The following is a 19,553-nucleotide window of genomic DNA, read 5'->3' on the forward strand; positions in this document are numbered from 1 at the left end:
AGATTGAAGTTATTTACTTGGAAACAATGTGGCTTTGTGCTTGTTGATCGGCGGCAATATAAATGCCCAGCGTGCTATTTACTAATCTCCCTCTCTCTTAGAAAAATTATAGTGATACCCTCTGAACTTTGGATGACTCTCAAAGATGCCCCCTCAACTTTAAAAAATTTCAAACTAATACTTCAAGTTTCCAAACCATTCCAAACCAATTCTTCCATTTATCTTTTTTAACAAAGTGGCGTCGCGTGACCATCATATGATAGCAGAAAATTATATTGTGACCAAAATGGCCTTTGTATCAATTGTTTGTGGGTTGAAGTTCTAGCATAGATTTCAAAAAATCCTCGGTATATGATCTATAGTTAAGAATTACCCAGTACGTAGATCTCAAAGCACTCCAAACACTTTCATTTATCAGTCTGCACAAATCTTAGAGTATTGTTAGTATATTGCCCACAGTTAAAGATCACTCACTATGCAAATCTCAAAATACTTTGAACTTTTTTATTCATCTGCCTACACACCTCTCAAAACACTCGTAGTATATGGCATGTAGTTAAGGATCATCCACTGTGCATATTTCAAAACACTCCGAACACCTTCATTTATTCATCTGCATAGATTTCAAAGTATTGTTACCATACTGTCCATAGTCAAGGATCACCCATCGCAGAAATCTTAAAGAACTTCAAATCCTTTCATTTATCCATTATACAGATCTCAATGTATCCTTAGTATATAGCCAATAGTTAAGGATCACCTACCACATAGGTCTCAAAGCACTCTAAGCTCATTCATTCATTTCCTTGCACGTACCGCTAAGCATTCTTAGTATATGGCATATAGTTAAGGATCACCTATTGCACATATCTCGGAGCACTCGAATCTTTTCCTTTATTGGTCTATATGGATCTCAAAGTGCCCTTAATTAGTATATAACCCACAGTTATCCACAGTTAACGATCACCCACTGCATATATCTCAACGCACTCTAAACCTCTTTATTTGTCTACGTGCATAGACTTCAGAGCATTCTTAGTGTATGTCCCGTAGTTAAGGAACACCTATCGTATATATCAGAAAATATTTTGAGCTCCTTAATTCATCCACTTGTACAGATTTTAAAATACTCTTAGTATATAGCTTATAGTTAAAGACTATTTGCTGCATATATCTCAAAGCACTTCGAATTTCTTGCGATCAACGCACTAATACCGTCCTCTGGTTGGAGAGCTAAGGAATAGTTTGAAACATTTTAGAAATTTAAATGGTTAGTTTGAAATTTTTTAAAATTGAAGAAATATCTTTTAAAATGTGGTTTCTTTGACCGTAGGCAGCCCCGGTTCATTTGGATGAGCCGCAGTGAAATCCTTAGGTCGGTGCGGGCTCATTGTAGTTAAAACAGTGGCGTTGGGACAGATTAACCTCCCCCACTTCCGCACACGCCCCCACCGCATTTAAACCAGCGGGCCTCCGCCCGTTTACCCTATCGCTGGTATTCGTCGTCTGGCCGAGGAGCGGCGCCTGCAGCCCGCTAGGTTTTATCTCCCATCGCGCCGAGAAATCTCTCCGGGAAAAGGAATCGAAATCCCTCCTCGAAGACCTTCCATCTCCAAATCGCGGTATAAACCCTAGGCAGTGAAGGGGAAGGTATTTTGATTGGGCATCGATTTCTCTAGGGTTTTGATCTCCTGAGGCTTTAGATCGACGCTTGGCTTTAGCGGAATAACCTTTTCTCCTTTGCAGGTCTGGTAGGGAGAGAAAAGAGGCCCATGGAGGTCGTGGAGGAGATGCCGATCGCCGTTAGCGGCGTGGATGAGGTAGAGGAGGAGGTAGAACAAGAGGTGGAGGAGGTGGAGGAGGAGGTCGAGGAACAAGAAGAGGGAGGCAGAGATGGAGAAGGGGAAGTAGAGGAAGGACGGGGGGAGGAAGGAGGAGCAGAGTCTCCTGGAAGGGGGATAGAGATGGTAGATAGTGCTGGTGAGGAGATAAAGCAGCCGGATAGCAGTTCCTCTTCTTCAGGGTTAGTAGCGAAGCCCTAGGGTTTCTTGTAGATTTCTTGGATTAAATGTTTGAGCTTGTATTAGATTTTGGTGTTTCTGGATATAAGGTTAGCGGTTGGTTGGGTTCACGTGTTGGCCCAATCAAATGCCGCTGCAGGGTTTTGGGGAAACTGAAGATGACCCTTGTTTTTTCTTGTGTGATAGAAAAATCTTCGTTGGAGGAGTCGCGTGGGACACAACCGAAGGTATGTACTTTTTGTATCTTTAAATTCGTGTTTCCATTATATATTTCAAAAAAAGGAGAAATTTATTATATTCGTTAATTGTTCGTTTTCGTGCATCTTTCTGAGCTTTGTTTGTGTGGTTGAATAATACATGCTTGCTAAGATTTGTAAATTCATGGCTCGTTGTCTGATGCAGCCTTTTATGATTTATGTTATCGTGGATATATTGCATGAGCTACCGTGGATTATATGATGGAGATACCAAGTAGCTTCTTATGTAGCAGAGTTTCTTGTTGGGTAGCCGACTCTACAGTCAGTTGGCTTAAACTTGTTGATGTCTGAACAAGGGCGGTCAATACATTTGGAGGCCTAAGGTGAACTCACTAGGAGAGGCCTTTTTTTTAATTTAAATGATGAAAATTTTTTAATAAGTGTAAAATACTTTTTAATTTTATTTAAAAATAATTCGTCTAGCTTTTTGAGATGCAAAATTATTAACTACACTTTTATACTTAAGATTCATTAAAATACTATTTTCAATCGCCGAAGTTACAACCAACCTACAATGGGACCAAAAAAAAAATCAATTGTAGTGTCTCTAACTTGACTAAATCAAAATCAATTGGACCAAAAGATTAATGAACAAACCAGCTCAGAAGCTAAAAGAATTCTTCGGATATTCAGAAAAATGTATAACAACTTAGAAATTCAATATGGAGGAGAAAAATCCCTTAGGAACTATATGAATAGATTAAACAACTCTAATTTGTGAAGGATCTTTTAGGGATAATGCAGTGTATGGCCGGAGGCTTTCGGAAAGGTGGTGTTCATGCGCGCGCTCGCTCGCCCTAGAGGTGGCCTTCTTTAATGGGAGTGAAAGGATGACAGTAAAAAAAGGTAAAAAGGTTAAGGGAAATCGTAGCTTTATTAGTGTGCTTCTGCTGCTTCAGTTAACAACTTCTTGAGTTTATGAACTGCAGCTCACCAAACATGGCGGATCCAATTTTAATTAATTATAGTGGAAAAAGGCGTATGGCAAGGTAGAACTTGACAAAAATTCAGATAGGAAATTGTTCAACAAAATATGCATATAGGCAAGGTAGAATGTAGATGTTGAATTTGTCGAAATAAGAATTTAAAGTGTCGAACTTTCTTTTTCTTTTTCTCAGAAAATTGAGAGCAAACTAGATTTACAGAAAGTTGCTCGCTTCCGTCGGTGGCGCATACCAGATTTAACTTTGAATCTTAAACATCCTCAAAACAATTTCTTAATTGATTCAGACCTAGCTAAAAAGCATCTAAAATCTATCAACTTCTCCCAAAGTCTATGTTTGACTCAACCTTATGATTTCTAATGGACCTCTAATGAAACCTCTCTTTCCTGGTTGAACCAAATCAAACTACTGCACTGCAAAATTCTCAGTTCACACTAAACTGAATCATCAGAATCCCTGATCAACTTTGTTAAAAATCATTTACTTCATCACTAAACTTTAAATTGATAGAACAGTGTGTGACCCAAGGATCTTGAATTCGCTCCTATATCTCTCTCTTTTATTTAAAAAAACATTTTCTTTTTCAAGTCACCTTTGATTTGCTTCTCCTCAAAAAAAAAAAAGAAAAAGAAAAATAGAGAGTCACTTTCGGTAGCTTGAGATATGTAACCAAATAATCTTCGGACCTAGATTAAAAGTTAAACAAACATATACCTCCAGCCATACATACATCTAGATTATAGATTCTCACCACTGCCTGGGCTGCTAATGGAGGACGGTGGACTTTAGAGCGGAGCCAAGGAGGCCGGAGCGGCGGAGCCCGGAGGTTGGAGGAGCCGAGGACGGCGAGGAAAGCTGGAGAGGAGATCTGGACTCCGGAGCATGGGCGGCCCAAGACCTGGAGAGGAGATCCAGACTTTGGAGCAGGGGAGGCCCAAGAGCTGGAGAGGAGATCCAGCTGGCGGCTCGCCACTTGCCGGGTTCTTGCCTTCTTGGAGCTGGAGGATGGTGGATTTTAGAGCGGAGCCGAGGAGGCTGGAGTCTGGAGGTCGGAGGAGCCGAGGACGACGAGAAGAGCTAGAGAGGAGATCCGGGCTTCGAAGCAGGGGCGGCCTAAGAACTGAAGATTTGAGAAACCTCAAGCCGTCGACGGTTGAGCTTGCCGGCAGAGAAGGGGACTAGGGAAGGGCCGAAGAACTAAAGAAGCACTGGGGGGAGAGGAGAACTAAAGAAGCCGAGTTTGCCAAGAAGATTCAGCAAAAAAAAAGCACCGACAGAGAAGGGGGAGACAAGGTGGGAGGAAATGTTCGTTGCTTGTCAATTGTCGTAGCTATTGCCCAGGGTCGTCGCCTATCTGTCGTCGGGGAGACGGGGATGCACTGTAGCGGCGTAGCCAGGCGTTAGCTCACTGTCCTGTTAGCTTTTGGATGTGAAAGCTGTGCAACGTTAAGCAAAAAAAAAAAACTGTGCAGCGATGGCAGAGCGGGGCCTTCTTGGGTTGGGGGCCTTAGATGACCGGCTCAGTCGCCTAAGGCTTGAGCCGGTCCTGTGTCTGAATACTGCGTACTTTCTGTATATTAAGATTCATGTGATTCCTGTGCTATGAAATTTAATTTTTTTTTGGCACCGGTAGATTAGGTCACTCCATAGTATATGGAAGAAGTATGTGATTAGCGCCAAAGGACAACCAAGTGTCCAAACTATCATCCCTTTTGCATTTTATGAACTTGTAAGCTCAATGGTCATTTTCATGAAGATCTTTTATGTTGGAAATGCAGAATTCTGAGCATGAATTATAGATGCTAATTATACTCTATATATGCATCATAACTTGAACTTGGTTGTTATCAGGCTGTTTGCTCAATATCTGACAAGATTGTATGAAGATATTATATGCTTTGGTTACATTAAGAATTGATAGGCTGCAGCTTGAGGCTACACATGAACTATAATGATAACCATAACTATCAAGGCATTTTCCAACTATTTGGGGTCATTTTTTTGGATCCTCATTCGCTAAGTATTTCTTTTTAGGTCCATCTTTGATGCTATTCTAAGTTTCTTTGTCCATGTTATCTTAGGTCTTCCCCTCCTCCTTTTTTCTTACAGTCTTCAACATCGCCGTACATGTCCATTTCATCTTAATCGTTTTTTCATTACTTTGTCTTTAATTTATACAACTTCTAGAGCTCTTTGAATATATTCATTTCTTAGTTTATCTTTTCTATTTTTATGATATATCCATCTTAACATTCTTATTTCCACTATGCTTAACTTGTTTCCATGAATTTTCTTATTGCTCAACACTCTAAGCCATATGATATGGCAGGTCATACAGTTGTTCTATAAAATTTTTCTTTAAATCTCTAGGATATGCATGTATTATATAATATTGTAGATGTACTTTTTCACTGTGTTCAACTGGCTTTAATTTTAATATATGTATCTTTACCTATATCCCTATTATATTATGCAATAGATCCTAAATAACAAAAACAGTCACTTTTGGTATCTCTTTGGTCATCAATCTTAATTGGTATCATATCTTCATTTTCGTTCTCACTAAATTTAGATTCCATATACTCTATTTTTGTTCCACTAATCTTTAAGTCCTTGTCCTTTAAAATTTTCCTTCTTAAGTCCAATTCTGTACTTAGTCTAGTTCTCCTTTTATCGTTTTTTTTTGTACAATCCTTTTATCGTTCAAAACTATCAATCACAAATAAAAATACATTGTAGGACATCTTCCTGCATATTAGTAGTAAGTTAATCTATAATTAGTGAAAAATATATGGCTTACTGCTGATCCTTGATGCAAGACTATAGTAACTAGAATTACACTGGTTTATACTGCACCAACTTCTAACTTGTTAATACCCAGCATGCAAGTTCTCAATTATTTCAATATACCATTTGTGTACACCTTCTTTTGTAAGGCCCATCAAATTATTTTTCTTAGTACCCTACCATAATTTTTTTCTAAGCCAACGAAGATTATGCGTAGACTTCTCCTTTTTCTCGATATTTTTTTGATTAATTGTCTAAGTAAAAAGATAGCCTTGTCCTCGATATTTTTTTGATCAATTGTCTAAGTAAAAAGATAGTCTCTATTGTTAATCTTTCAAGCATAAATAGAAAATGCTTAGCTGAAATATTTGTTATTTTTCTTAATCTTTTTACCCTTTGCCATAATTTCATAAGGTGACTTATAAGCTTAATTCCTAGATAATTAAAATAATTTTGTACGTCACCTTTACTCTTATAGATAGGTGCTATGATATTTCTCCTCCAATCATTTGGCAATTTCTTGGTTTCTAAGATTTTATTAAATAAGCTAGTAGGCCACTTTAATTCAGTATCTTCTATGATTTTCTAAGCCTTAATGGGTATTTCATTAGGCCCTAATGTCTTATCTTTTTATATTCTTTTCGAAGCTATATGCACTTCACTTTTATGAATTATATGGATAGAAACTTTTTCTCCGTAATTTCACTTCTTAAATGAAAAGTTCTTTAGTAGAATCCTAATTTTACAATTTTTAATAATAACATCTCCATCTTTTTGAAGTTGTGTCGTCTTTCAATAATATCATACTATTCTCACTTTTAATGCATCTATCTTGAACAATGTCTTTAGATCTTCTCTCTCTAGTTTTAGTTATTTTATAAATTTCGTTCTCATATTCTTTTGAACCCAATCTATTATATAAGTTATCAGATGCAATATTTAGTTTACCCATTTTTTTGGCCTTCCTATATCTTATAAACTCCTCACCGTTATTTGTTTTTTCTGATTGTTTAAACCAAAACTGTTTTATTCTGATTGCCTCTTGTGTCCCATTATTCTACCATCAAGTTTCTTTATTTGTATATGCTTTTTGGCTCTCTTAGAACATCTTTAGCTACCCTATTAATAAAATTGACCTTTTGATTCAACTTTTAATTTAGCTCAGTTCTTAAGTTTTGATTTCTTTCCTTTAGTAATTTATTCCTAAAAGATATAGCATTTCAGTAATTTTTCTCATGTTAATCTTTAGTATTTATTTTTAAAATTCATAATCTTATCTTTGAATTGTTCTTAATTTTTTCTTTTCTTTTTTGCAATTAGTGTTTAAATCTAAGACTTGTAATCTATGTTGTATGGTTAAACTCTCTCTTGATATCACCTGATAATCCCTATATGTTGATCTTTTTCTTCTCTTGATGAAAAAGTAATCTATTTGTGACAAATTTAATCCACTTTCAAAGGTTACTAAATGCCATTTCTTTTCTTAAAATATGTATTTGCAATTGCTGGGTCATAAGCTAGTGCAAACTCAAAAATTGGATCTCTTATTAAATTTCCATCTGCATAACCAGATTCTTCATGCACTCTTTCATGTCCCATATTGCTCTTTCCTACATGTCCATTTAAGTCACCATCTACAGCCATCCTTTCTCCTTCATGAATGTCACATCAATCCATTCATTTCTTCCTAAAATTGTTGCTTAATCCACTACCTTATTTTATTTGTGGCTCATAAGCACTATGTCAGTAATCTCCTCATCTAAAACTAATTTGATGGCTACTAATCTATTACGTATCTGTTTTATATCTACCATTTATCTTTCATTTACTTGTCTACAATTCCTACTTATTCTTATCTGTATATGATAGTTTATACTTTATACCATTCTCTATATTCTTGGATTTACTACTTCTCCATTTAGTTTCTTGTAAGCAATCAATATTGATTTTCCTATGTGTCATTCTATCTACTAGTTCTTTACTCTTTCCTGTCAAGGTTTCAACATTCCAAATAGCATATCTATTCTCTTCTTCTATATAGTTACCTTCTATACATAATGCAATTCCTTTTATCTCCTTGCTACTTAGATTTGCTGTCATTGTACTATATTACTATTAGAAGAAACTCTAATCCAAAATAATCCTTGGTCATTTGTTGATGCAACCAAGTGATGTTGTAGCCAATCCTTGTTCATTGTCACTCCAACTAGGTTGCATTGTAGCAGATCATTTATGGATAATGATCTAATCAATCGTTGTTTATTCGTCACTGTAACTGGGTCACCTTGTTGTGGATTGCTTATGGGCAATGATCTAACCCCTTGCCTGCTTCACACAGTAATTGGCTTTGGTTATGGCACGTGGTAACATCTTAACATTCATGCATAGCAAATTAGGATCTATTTCATAATTTTTGGCATATTTTTATGACTAGCCGTCTACCGGATGTCAACCCTTCACCTTGCTCATCGGGGCTTGAGATTGGCCACAATGGTGCTTGAGGCTGCACAATCGCTAAATGGACTATCAAAATGTTGCCACATGCTTGTGTTAAGTACTAGACAACACTTACATGCAATGTAGTGGTGATGTATCTTATGGAAATAATTATGGAGATGTTTATACTTTAAGTTGGGCTAGTAGATTTACGAAAAATTTTCATAAACCAGAGATTTTCTCTCCTCCAAAAATAATATGGCGGAGAAAGTGTTGATTTTCTTATTGACAATAAGTTAAGAAGACTAGTATTAACGAATTTTATCGCTAAAACTCTAATCAACACTTAGGTTATAGTATTATTCAAATGTCCTGAAGGATTTAACGCTGAACCGCCCATCTCCTGAATTCGCATGATATACACCAAACAGATGCTGCCCCAAAGAGCTATGAATTATTCCAAAGGAGGAGTAACCATTAGAAGCAATGCCTGCATATATTTCCTTATTTACTCTTGTGTCACATGAAGATATGGCTATGTGCTTGATAAGATGAACATCACAATAGAAAGAGGTGCTAACCTTTCTCTAGAAATAGGGAGACTATAATTGTTACGAAATGGGTTTTGCAAAGTCTTTAGAAAAATAAATTGTACTAGCATTAGTTTCACGTGCAAAACAAATGGTTAGGAAAGGCTTATCCTGGATATCTTTTAACATGGTAATATGGCTAAAAGCTTCTCTGAATTTCCATAATCCAATTGGGCTTTGCATTGGATAATATCACCTTGATTTGATATGTGACTACCGAAAAATTAGCTCTACTCTAGTCAGATCATTTGGTCTGAGAATATGTTCTTTCAGTTATGGACCCATTACAGGACCAAAGGAGTCAAAATTATGAACTTGCGGAAGTCAATTATAAACTTGGGGCATGTTCAATCTTGAACTTCAATAATCAAATAAAAAGAGGAGCTTGATTTGATGGTCAAGAAAACGAGCAGTAGAAACTCTGTTAAGTTGAAAATCAGGAATAACTTTAGTTTTAGTTTGAGAGCAGAAGGGTGTAGGAGTATCTTGTGCTATCCTCATATGTCTTTGAAGGAGGGCTACAAAGGAGGTTATTGAAGGAGAAAAAACTGCCTCTTGCATGGGCAAATGCCAGCAAATATTTGGATGGAACTTTTATGCGCATAAGATTGTTTCAGTACAATTGTAATTATAATTTGTCCAACTTACATGACAGATCATGGATTCTTTGATAGGCCAAACTCTACTTCTGACATGTCACAATTCATGCTTCTTGATCATCAACAAATCTTTTCAGTTCTTTAATTATTTTAACCATTTATCTTCGCTTCAATTCTGTTCTTTTACAAATATTTGCTTGGGCATTCTATTTTAAGATGATGAAAGTCTGCTACTAAAGGTTTTGGTTGGCACCATGCAAGCGATAATTATATCTTTTTACTTTTTGATAACTTTGTCATATAAACATATATGACCTTTATACCATGCCATCAAAATAACCTCATGATCACCTCCCATCCTATTCCTAGTGCAGGTATATGAATCTTTTTTTTCCCTTCCAGTTAGAAGATTCAGCAATATGTCCCATTGGAATATGCTGACAGTTGTATAAAGATAGTGTTCCCATTCATTTTAGGAAATATCCTGTTGTGGGAACCAATGCAGAGTAGTATCTATATTACAAACTTCAAATAAAAATGAGAAGTCATGTTGGTTATATTTTATGCATTATTTCTATCTTAATTAATACCTTTCATCTATCTTAATTAATAGTTTTTGTATCACACATAAGTCATGTTGTATGGGGCCATATATTTTCCCAAAGTCAGCAGTGTATGTCATGTCATCAACTTGAATTCAAACGGTTACTTTATTTAAATTTGTTAAACATGCTATATTATAGTTAACCAATGCATTCTATATCTGCATGATAGAGTCACCTGCAATACCACCTATCAGTATTGGAGTTATAATTCATTTAAAGATCTATCTAGTTGACAAGTCATCTTCCCAGTTCATATATTCTTACAATTTCATTGATGCGGATTGTTGATTTGCTATTCTCCTTGTTGTACATGGTTGCAAGTGCTATATAGAGTTCAGCTGCATATTTGTTTCCATAGGATTCTTGAATCTGTTTGTTATTCATCGCTTTTGGCTATTGGTATAAAATCCTGTGAATACTAATACTATAGTTTCAATTTTCAACATAACACTACCATTCATGGTCTGCCGTACTAGTCTGTACGGGCCGGTACGTATCGGTACCGGATGGAACCGGTACGGTACAACTATATTTTTCGGTTCCGACTATTCGCAGCCCGTACCAGCCCGTACCGACCTCAATTTTTTTTTGGCTTGTGGCCCGAACCAGCTGAACTGGTACAGTACCGGTTTGGTTCGGTATGGTACCAGTACCGGTGCCCATCGGTACATCGGTATGGTCGGTACAGCGAACCTTGCTAGTACCATTCTTAGTTGTAATCTTTCTTCAGATCTTAGCATATCTTTAGTTGGGTAGTTTTTAGTCTTTGCAAATTCTTTTCCAATGTGGTTTGTTGCTCTTTTGTACAAGCATTCACTTAGTTGCGTGCTTTCCTTTAGTTGGACAGAGGATAAGCGGCCAAAAATATGCTTGTATTTGTTTATCTAATAAAACAATTATTTGTGGTTCTTATCCATTTCCCTTTATTGCCAAGCTATTTTTGGTTAGGATTCGATGGGCTGAACTTGCTCACTACAAAATTCTTGCTTTGTGTGAATTTATTCAGTTCTGTTGCCAGTTGGACTGTTGCCAATTCTTGCTGGCAAATGGTATGATGTAAATGTAACAGGTCTCTTTGCTAGCTGAAATTAGCTAGAGTTGAGCCGGACAAATGTTAGGTCGTTGATCCAAGAAAACAATTGTTCATGTTTCCTATACATTTCCTTATATTACTAAGCTATTTTGGGTTAGGATTCTATGGGCTTAACTAACTAATTAATTACCCTTTTCAAAAAAATGCTTGTTTTGTCCGAATTAATTCAGTTGTCTTTGTCATTTATACTAATACCAATTCTAGCTAGTGAATTATGTGGTGTAAATTGTAACATAATATGTCTCTTTTCTAGCTGAAATTGGTTATATTGAATCATGCAAATGTCAGGTTGTTGAAATTCTTCATAACTGACATTTGTCTATGGTGGTTGTGATCGTACATAATTTTTCTGTTGATGAACCACAAAACCATTATTCAAAATGATCAGAGGTATTTTAAGGCTTCAATGCTATGGTGGCTGTGGGGAGAATGAGGAAACTTAGAACAAGTTCAGAAATATAAATACTATGAGAAATCAAGAATTATCAATTAGATTTTATTCAGTTTCAGGATGGATAAACTAGTTAACTGGGTTAACTAGAATAATTTTGGAGCAAAATTCTAGGATGAATTAGAATAACCACATTTCACCTTTCTGGCCGAGTGAGTTTATCTTACTTTAGATGTGCTGCACACTAACAATGTTCAAATCTTCTGTGCAAAGCTCTATTTATCTCTTGCCTAACTTGGGGTGCAAATGGTTGTTTGGCCTAATGAAGGGGCTACTTCACGTCTTAATCCACTATGTCCCTTAAGCAGGCATAACCTTAAAGTGTAGGAGAACTGATCAGACGGTGTGCTAAGGCACAAGAAAGACCCAACCAAAAATGAGGCAGGCTTGTGTTTGTGTTGAAGGTTTTAAAAAGAGGAGGGAAGGTGCTCAATAAATCTGAATGATGTGTGGATTTTGAAAGCATTTTATTTTTCTTAAGAATCATAGCAAGCCGTTTCAATATTTTGATAGTAATAAATGGCAACTTAGAATCTACAAAGCTGATTGAAATGCCACGTTGGTGTCACAATACATGCTATGTTTATGTCACAGTACAAAGCTACAATAGTTGAACTCCAACAAAATATTCTATGAAAGGAAGACCAGTAGAGCATACACACATAGTACTGTTTAACTCTGCAACACTTAGTGTTATTGTACTTGCATTTTCATCTGCTCTTGTAATGCATCTATATTGTATAATAATCTCAAGGAAATTTGATACGAACCATTTTAGATTCAGAACCATTTTACTGCACATCCTTTTCTAATGTGTGCTCTATAATCAAGGTTACAGTGTAAATAAAATAAATATTAGGTGAGTTTTTCTCATTTGTTAATGCAAATTTTAGGCATTAATGGATAGGTTTAGAATAAAATACCACATGATGTGCATGCTTGGCAATGGCATGTGATGGAATACCATGGAAGATACACTTGCCTTGACGTGTACTAATTAGTAGGGCTGGCACCTCACTCGGCTCCTCATCTTACCGTTCCGTCTCTGATTAAGGAAAATGGTGAGCATCTTTTTCTCATGGTAAATATGAAACAAATTAAATAAAATGTCAAAAATGAACTCACCTTTGATATTTGGGAGATGATGGTGTGTGTAATTTAATTACGAGCCATTTATTGATTTGATGAGGATAGGCTGGCTGTGATTTGGAAATATAGATGAGATTTTGTTGGATAGGGATATGAATTCCTTAGGTCTAAAATGGATAAACTAGATCATGTAGAAGATGATTGTAGTCTTAGTAGTTTAGGGGGAAATGTATGGGGCATGCCGATCAGAGTTAATTGCCAGATGATTCCTATGTCTGAAAAATGTGGCTATATTCATGTATTACACAGAAAATTAAGAGAATGAGTAAGTTATATCAAGTCAAGTTAGAGAGAGGTAGAGGTAATCACTGTTTTGAAGTTGGTTGCCTTGGCTGTCTAGATAGCCTGCCTAGTTAAGCGATGCAGGAGCATCCAAGGGGTTTGCTTAATTAGCTACATTTAATTTGTTATCCATTGTTCTTGTTCCTATTTCAATCTTGATAAATTTTAGCCTCGCTTTTGTTGTCTATTCGCTGTCTTTTACTTCCAGTGCTACGTCCTTAAGGCTACCCACATGCTCACCCTAACATTTTGGTTCATGTTTGAGCATGGAGAAAATCATTGTTATTATGTATTGGGTTTTTCTAAGTTGATAGTTCAATCAATTTACTACATTTTATTTGATATGTTTCATTTTGGCAGAGTATAATTGTTTCTATTAGATTCTCTACTCTATTATTTTTTAAGTTATTACTTTTGAGCTGCATTATCTCTGGGTGCCCACTTAGGAAGCTCAGTATCATTTATGGTATAGGTGGCCCTCGCCATTCGTCATCTATGTATGGTCTCTCAAAACACTAAGGGCCTGTTTGGGTAATTCGGCAAGATTGGGCTGAATTTTTTGCTGGATTCGTGGATTAGGCTGCCCATTTAAGCATTGCTCACATCAACCTAAACCTCCTGGCACAAATTCTGTGGGAAGAAAAAGGACCTGTATGGGTCTTTCTTTTTCCCTCTTCGTGCAGGCCAACAAGCCCATTGGCTGGGAGTTAGGCTGGAGCTTGGACAGGCCCTTAGAAGAGGCAGGCTGGTCGAGCCAACAGGCACGATTCCTGTAGGAATATCTAAGCAGGCTCTAAGTGTACTGAATAATATGTGAGTGCCACTTGTCTTTAATACTCAAATGATAACTTTTACAAGACAATTGCACGGTTCATAATCTTGTATGCCTAAGTATGTTGGGTAACAAAGAGGCTCAAACACTTGAGTGTCTGAAGGATGAGTATGCTGAGATTGATCTTTGATATGTTATAGTAGTAGTTTTATAAATGAGCGTGTCACAAATTATAATTGTCGGAGATGCACTAATTAAATCAATGTTTGGAGAGCCTATTCTAGTGTATCACAAATTAGAATTGTCGGAGTTACACCAGTTAAATCAATGCTTGGAGAGCCTATTCTGATAATATTAGCATGTGCAATAAACAATATAACCTTCTTAAATGGATGAAATTATATTTGTGTCAATAGATCAGATTAGGGTGGGGAAAGATCCAATAACCTAATTTGATGTTTTCAAATTATATATATGTTTAAAAAAAGAGGTAACACTCAGTAGAATGAATGACAAAGGATTTCAAAAGCTGACTAAAATAGTTGGGAATAGATGTATGAAGACAATATCTCATTTTGGTAGACACCTATTTGTTATAAACCAAGTCATTTTGAGTTTATGTCTTTGGTGCAGCTTGGAGGAAAAAGTCCTGGAATCTGCAAACTGGAAACTGGAAATGCAAATCCTTGAGATAAGAAAATAACTAGAAAAATGGCAATAGGGAACCACAAATTTTGGACATAAGACAGAAGTCAACTCAAGAACCTTCCCTAATAATAGGATGTTGGTGACATGAAGATCAACTAGTTTATCCAATACCTCTGTTATCAAGTTTCTGACCTCATTTTTCTTGTTTGAAGCATTTGCCTTAATCATTTGTTTGTGTGACAACTTTTTTTTGCATAAGATTGGACACAATTTTTGATTTTTTCCCTTTTAGTATAGCATATTGAAACCCCAAATAGTTGGGAAAAGGCTAGGTGATATGGTTATGGTTGGTATAGCATATTGAATGGTATAAATTGCTACGGAAGATACATTTATCAGATTAAGACGGTATTATTCTGAGATCAGGCCTAATGGATAAGAATGTTGAGAGAGAAAAACTAGTCTTTATATCAGAATGGATGCTTAAGGATAGTAGAGAACTTATGAGCAGCAGTGAATTAATAGTAATTTGGTGTAGTTACTTTAAGAAATTGTTTTGGTGTAGTTACTTTAAGAAGTTGTTTAGGGGCATTGGGGGTGAATGGTTACCAGTTAAATTATATAAAGATGGATTAACTGACTTGTTTAATGAATGGTGTTGTTGAGGGGAGGAAGTTTTGAATGAATGGATAAAAGAATGTCTTTATATCCATTTATAACTAATGGTCTGCTTACATGAAGATTAAGATGTTGCTGAAAGACATGATTGCCCTCTTTCAACAGGCCGTTGGTATTAGAAGATGTACTTTAGGGGGCATGACCTGAGAATGTTTAGTTCAAATGCAATTGCAGTTTTCAGACTTTCCTATTAGAAAAGAGATGCAGTTGGGTCTAAGGATTTACAAGTGGATCTGGTCTTTTACCATAGGGTGGTGTAATGCTGAGATCGTGTTAAATTTCTTTCATTAGATGTCCATTGGATTTTTTCTTTTAAAAAGTAGTCAGTGACATTTTAATGTGCACTCCAGATAACAAGGTGGAATGCCTGATGCCTCTCAAGTCATGTTGCACCTTGTCAATCAATCTATCATTTGTTATTCTCGAGTGTATTGAAACAATTATCAAATGCTTATTTATTTATGGCAGCCATGAAGGATGCTTTTGTTTCCTTTTTGACATTTAAATAACTATAAATATGGAGAAAATGGCATTTCAGCAGCCATATCTTGAAGCTGAGCATAAATTTGCAATTAAAGCTGCAATGAAATTAGAATATATGATGAAATTCATTTTGATAAAGAGAGGACCCTTTGGAGATATTGACTTGAGAAGTCTCGATTGGTGGGAGGAGGCTTGTAATTTATGACTAAGGTGTCGATTTTCTGGTTTACGCGACATTCTTTTTTAATGTTGGATGGAAAGTTAAATTAATGCAAGATATACGGATGAACTTTGGGAATGACTTTATCCAGGAATGCACCACATTATGATTTTCTTATTTACAACAGAAGGGGAATATTTACTGGAAGTTTAAAGTAATGCGGCTTGTTAAAACTGACTGGTGCCATATGATGATAATGAAATTAGCTTCTTGAGGTCTGTAATAGGGAGAAATTGAAGGTTCAAGAGGAATTAGGTGGGGCATATGGTGTTCATTTCTTTTTTGTTTTGTTGTATGTGGCTTGGCTTTGGTGTTTATGCAATGATCTAGAACTTTCCGACAGTACTTCTTGGTTTAGAAGGTTTTATTGAAAATACAAAATTTGTCTCCAATTACTTTATTTTCTGTTTGTTAAGCAAGTTTTGTGCCAGTCTTAGAGATTATATTAGCAAGCCCTTAGCATGAATTTTGAACATAGTCAAACTTCTTCTGTTAGGTGGCTAGGTTCACCATATGTGTCTCTGTGTGTGCATGCCAGTGTATGTGAACTTGAATCATCTGTGCTGGTACAGCATGTGGCATGCTGGCTAATGGCTGGAATACCCACCTGCTCTGGCACTTGAATCCTTTGTTGTACGTCTGTGTGTTGTAACCCTGTGATAGCATCCCCATCTCCCTATGGAGGGGCATGGTTACAAGTCCCTTCAATAGTAGATGGATGCCAAAGGATGTGTGCTGGTCTGTGAAGGGTATATTGTGTCCAGTATGTCTCAACCGGAGCACATTTGCAATGTTTGGTTCTTTCACTGAAGAGGTTTGGAGCTGCCAATTTGAATGGGATGATGCCACGTTGCCAGATCCTGGTTGCAGCATGAACCAACTTTAGGTGGCTTGGTTGGTTTTAACAACTCATTTGCCAGAAACGACATGTTTGAATTGGTCAGCTGTTTGAAACTTAAAAACATGATGACTCTAAGAAAGAAAATGCAGTTAATGGAAGATGGATCTCGTATCTTGTTTTATTGGTGTTATCCTTAAGGTGGATATTATTATATTCTTGGGGCTAGTTTTGATTTTGGTGGCATTTGGTGATTGTGTATTGTGTCACCCTTCAAAATTTTGCATTTTTACAGAGATCTATTTCTATAGATGTCAGGTTACAGTTCTTGTGTTAAAATAGTGGAATTGTGTCTTCCTACATTCTCTATCTAGATTGCTGTCCTATAAGTTTTTTTTTTTTTTGCCCATTTTTATATGCAGCTGCGGCACGCTCACAATGGTGCTTGTTTTTGTTGTTGCAGAGACATTCACTGAGCATTTCGAGAAGTATGGGGAAATCACGGACTCTGTGATAATGAAGGATAAGCATACCCATATGCCTAGAGGATTTGGGTTTGTAACATTTGCCGACTCTTCTGTTATCGACAAGGTTTTAGAGGATGAGCATGTTATTGATGGGAGAACGGTAGGATTAGCTTTTGTTGTACAGCTTGCTGTTTACATTTTATAGGGCCTCGATGGAATGCTGGAATCTTATATTGCTGCTGAACTCAGGTAGAAGTCAAAAGGACAGTCCCACGGGAAGAGATGCCTTCCAAAGCAGGGCTTAAGACAAAGAAGATCTTTGTTGGTGGAATACCTCCATCTTTAACTGAAGGTAGCAACTACACCTTTAGACTTATGGTCTTCTCGTCTTGGTGAGTAAATTTACAACTAAAATCTTTCAGATGAGTTGAAGGAGCACTTTGCCTTGTATGGTGAAGTGGTTGAGCACCAGATAATGCTTGACCATAGTACTGGGCGTTCACGAGGCTTTGGTTTTGTTACTTTTGAAAATGAGGAAGCAGTCGAGAAGATCATTTCGGAAGGTAGAATGCATGATCTCGGAGGGAAGCAGGTGAGTTGAAATTTAAGACTGGTTCATTTGATTTTCTTCTTGATGCAGTTTTCATTGATTTTGTTGGCTTCATTTGTTAATGGGTTCTCAACAATACCCAGCAATTGGAAAAAAAATAGAGACAGCTGTACAGAATATAAAGAAAATGCTCGTATCATAAGCCCTGGAATAGAGTTAATGCTGGAAAAATGGATAATTATTAATAGCTTTAAAGAAAATCTATTGTGAGATTGTTAGATGTGACAGCCTCCTTCCTGTTATGAGAGCAACATCACTGCAACCAAACTGCGTGGTCTTGCGCGTGGGCTTGGATGTTCGCCTAATCTTTTCTTGGATCAATTTTAGGACCTTGATTTTACATCAGTGCCCCGGGTTTGTAGAGACTTGTTTGTAACGTCTACTCCCTGACTGTTGCAGGTTGAAATTAAGAGGGCCGAACCAAGGAAAGCTGGTGGAGATCCAGGAACCAATGGGAGGGGTGCTCGTGGCACCGGTGGCGGTGGCGCTGTACGTGGTAACCATCGAGGTGGAGGTGGCGCTTACGGATATGGAGGGGGCTATCGATCTAGCGGTGTCTATTATGGTGGGAGTTATGGTTATGGTTACGGCAGAGGCTATGGCTATGGTGCGGCCCCCAGCTTTGGTGCAGGCTTCAGCTCTAGTTATGGAGGGCCCATGTACGGCAATGGTGGATATGGTAGCAGTACTGCATACGGTGGCCCAGCTGGGTACAATGGAGTTTACGGTGGTTATGGTGCTGGCCGGGGATATGGGAACAGATACCACCCCTATGGAAAATAACGTCTTAATGCAATTATGTTAACCGACTTTTACTAAATTTTCTGTGCAATTCACACCTGTTAGGCGCTGAAATTAATCAGGACTATATTTCATCTTAAATTCATATGTTCGTTTTGAAATGTATCTTAGATTCATATGTTGCCGCCATAGAATGAATTGTTGCCGGTTACATTTTTCAGCCTATTTACAAAATGTAAGTTTTCAGCGTCTCTCTCAGCTGCTCTTTACTGTGTTTTGCTTGCAAAGGTGGTACATGTAACTCTTTTTCAGGGCTACAGACTATTGTGTGCTTGAGTTGTAATGTAAGCGTAGCATTATTTAACCGTTTGCCAGACACGTCCTTTAAAACCATCATGATATACAGGAGTATGTGAATCACGACATTCTGGTGTTCTGATGGATGCTTAAGATTTCATGTCATTTGTTGTCAGGATGAAGAGGGAACTGTCTGATAATCTTTGTGATTTTTTGAAGGCTCGTTCTTGTGATGCAGCATATTTTTATCACTTATGTATACTGTTGGATAATATTCATGCCTGCTGAGAAACTGGCATGATCGATCATTATTCTTTATCTGGTTGCTTAAACAAAGAGGGGCAAAGTGATTTCCACTTGAACTGGTTGTGATTTATTTTATTAATTTTTTCATCAACAATTTTTTTTAGCATCATTCTGTGATAGAGTCATAACATTGATTAATCATCTTGCAGTAAGCTGCGCATCATTTTGCAGTAAAGTTTTTCAAGACTGTTGGTCTATTCGTGGTATGTCACAATCATCTTGGACACAATCTTCAGTACAAATCATATGCTAACGTATTAGCCCTATTAGCGGGTTCTC

At 37.0% G+C, this 19,553-nt stretch overlaps 1 protein-coding gene across 1 annotated transcript; it reads left to right on the plus strand.

Annotated features, from left to right (window-relative positions):
- The first annotated feature begins 1,427 nt into the window (after positions 1–1,427).
- LOC103709568 (RNA-binding (RRM/RBD/RNP motifs) family protein) lies at positions 1,428–18,929 on the plus strand. Its single transcript, XM_039130409.3, has 7 exons — positions 1,428–1,650; positions 1,747–2,023; positions 2,208–2,248; positions 17,317–17,480; positions 17,570–17,672; positions 17,743–17,912; positions 18,330–18,929. Exons 2-7 carry the CDS (start codon positions 1,773–1,775, stop codon positions 18,711–18,713), a joined length of 1,113 nt encoding a protein of 370 aa, XP_038986337.3. The 5' UTR covers positions 1,428–1,650; positions 1,747–1,772; the 3' UTR covers positions 18,714–18,929.
- Positions 18,930–19,553: the final 624 nt, after the last annotated feature.

This window comes from Phoenix dactylifera, chromosome 12 (assembly GCF_051530095.1).
Source record: "Phoenix dactylifera cultivar Ajwa chromosome 12, Ajwa_hap1_PhDact_Kaust_v1.1, whole genome shotgun sequence".
Taxonomy (NCBI): Eukaryota; Viridiplantae; Streptophyta; class Magnoliopsida; order Arecales; family Arecaceae; genus Phoenix; species Phoenix dactylifera.

Coding starts and splice junctions, on each gene's coding strand:
- LOC103709568 (XM_039130409.3), top strand. CDS start 1,773: ATGGAGGTCGTGGAGGAGATGCCGATCGCCGTTAGCGGCGTGGATGAG. Junction 2,249..17,316: donor CGCGTGGGACACAACCGAAG/GTATGTACTTTT, acceptor TTGTTGTTGCAG/AGACATTCACTGAGCATTTC. Junction 17,673..17,742: donor ACCTCCATCTTTAACTGAAG/GTAGCAACTACA, acceptor AAAATCTTTCAG/ATGAGTTGAAGGAGCACTTT.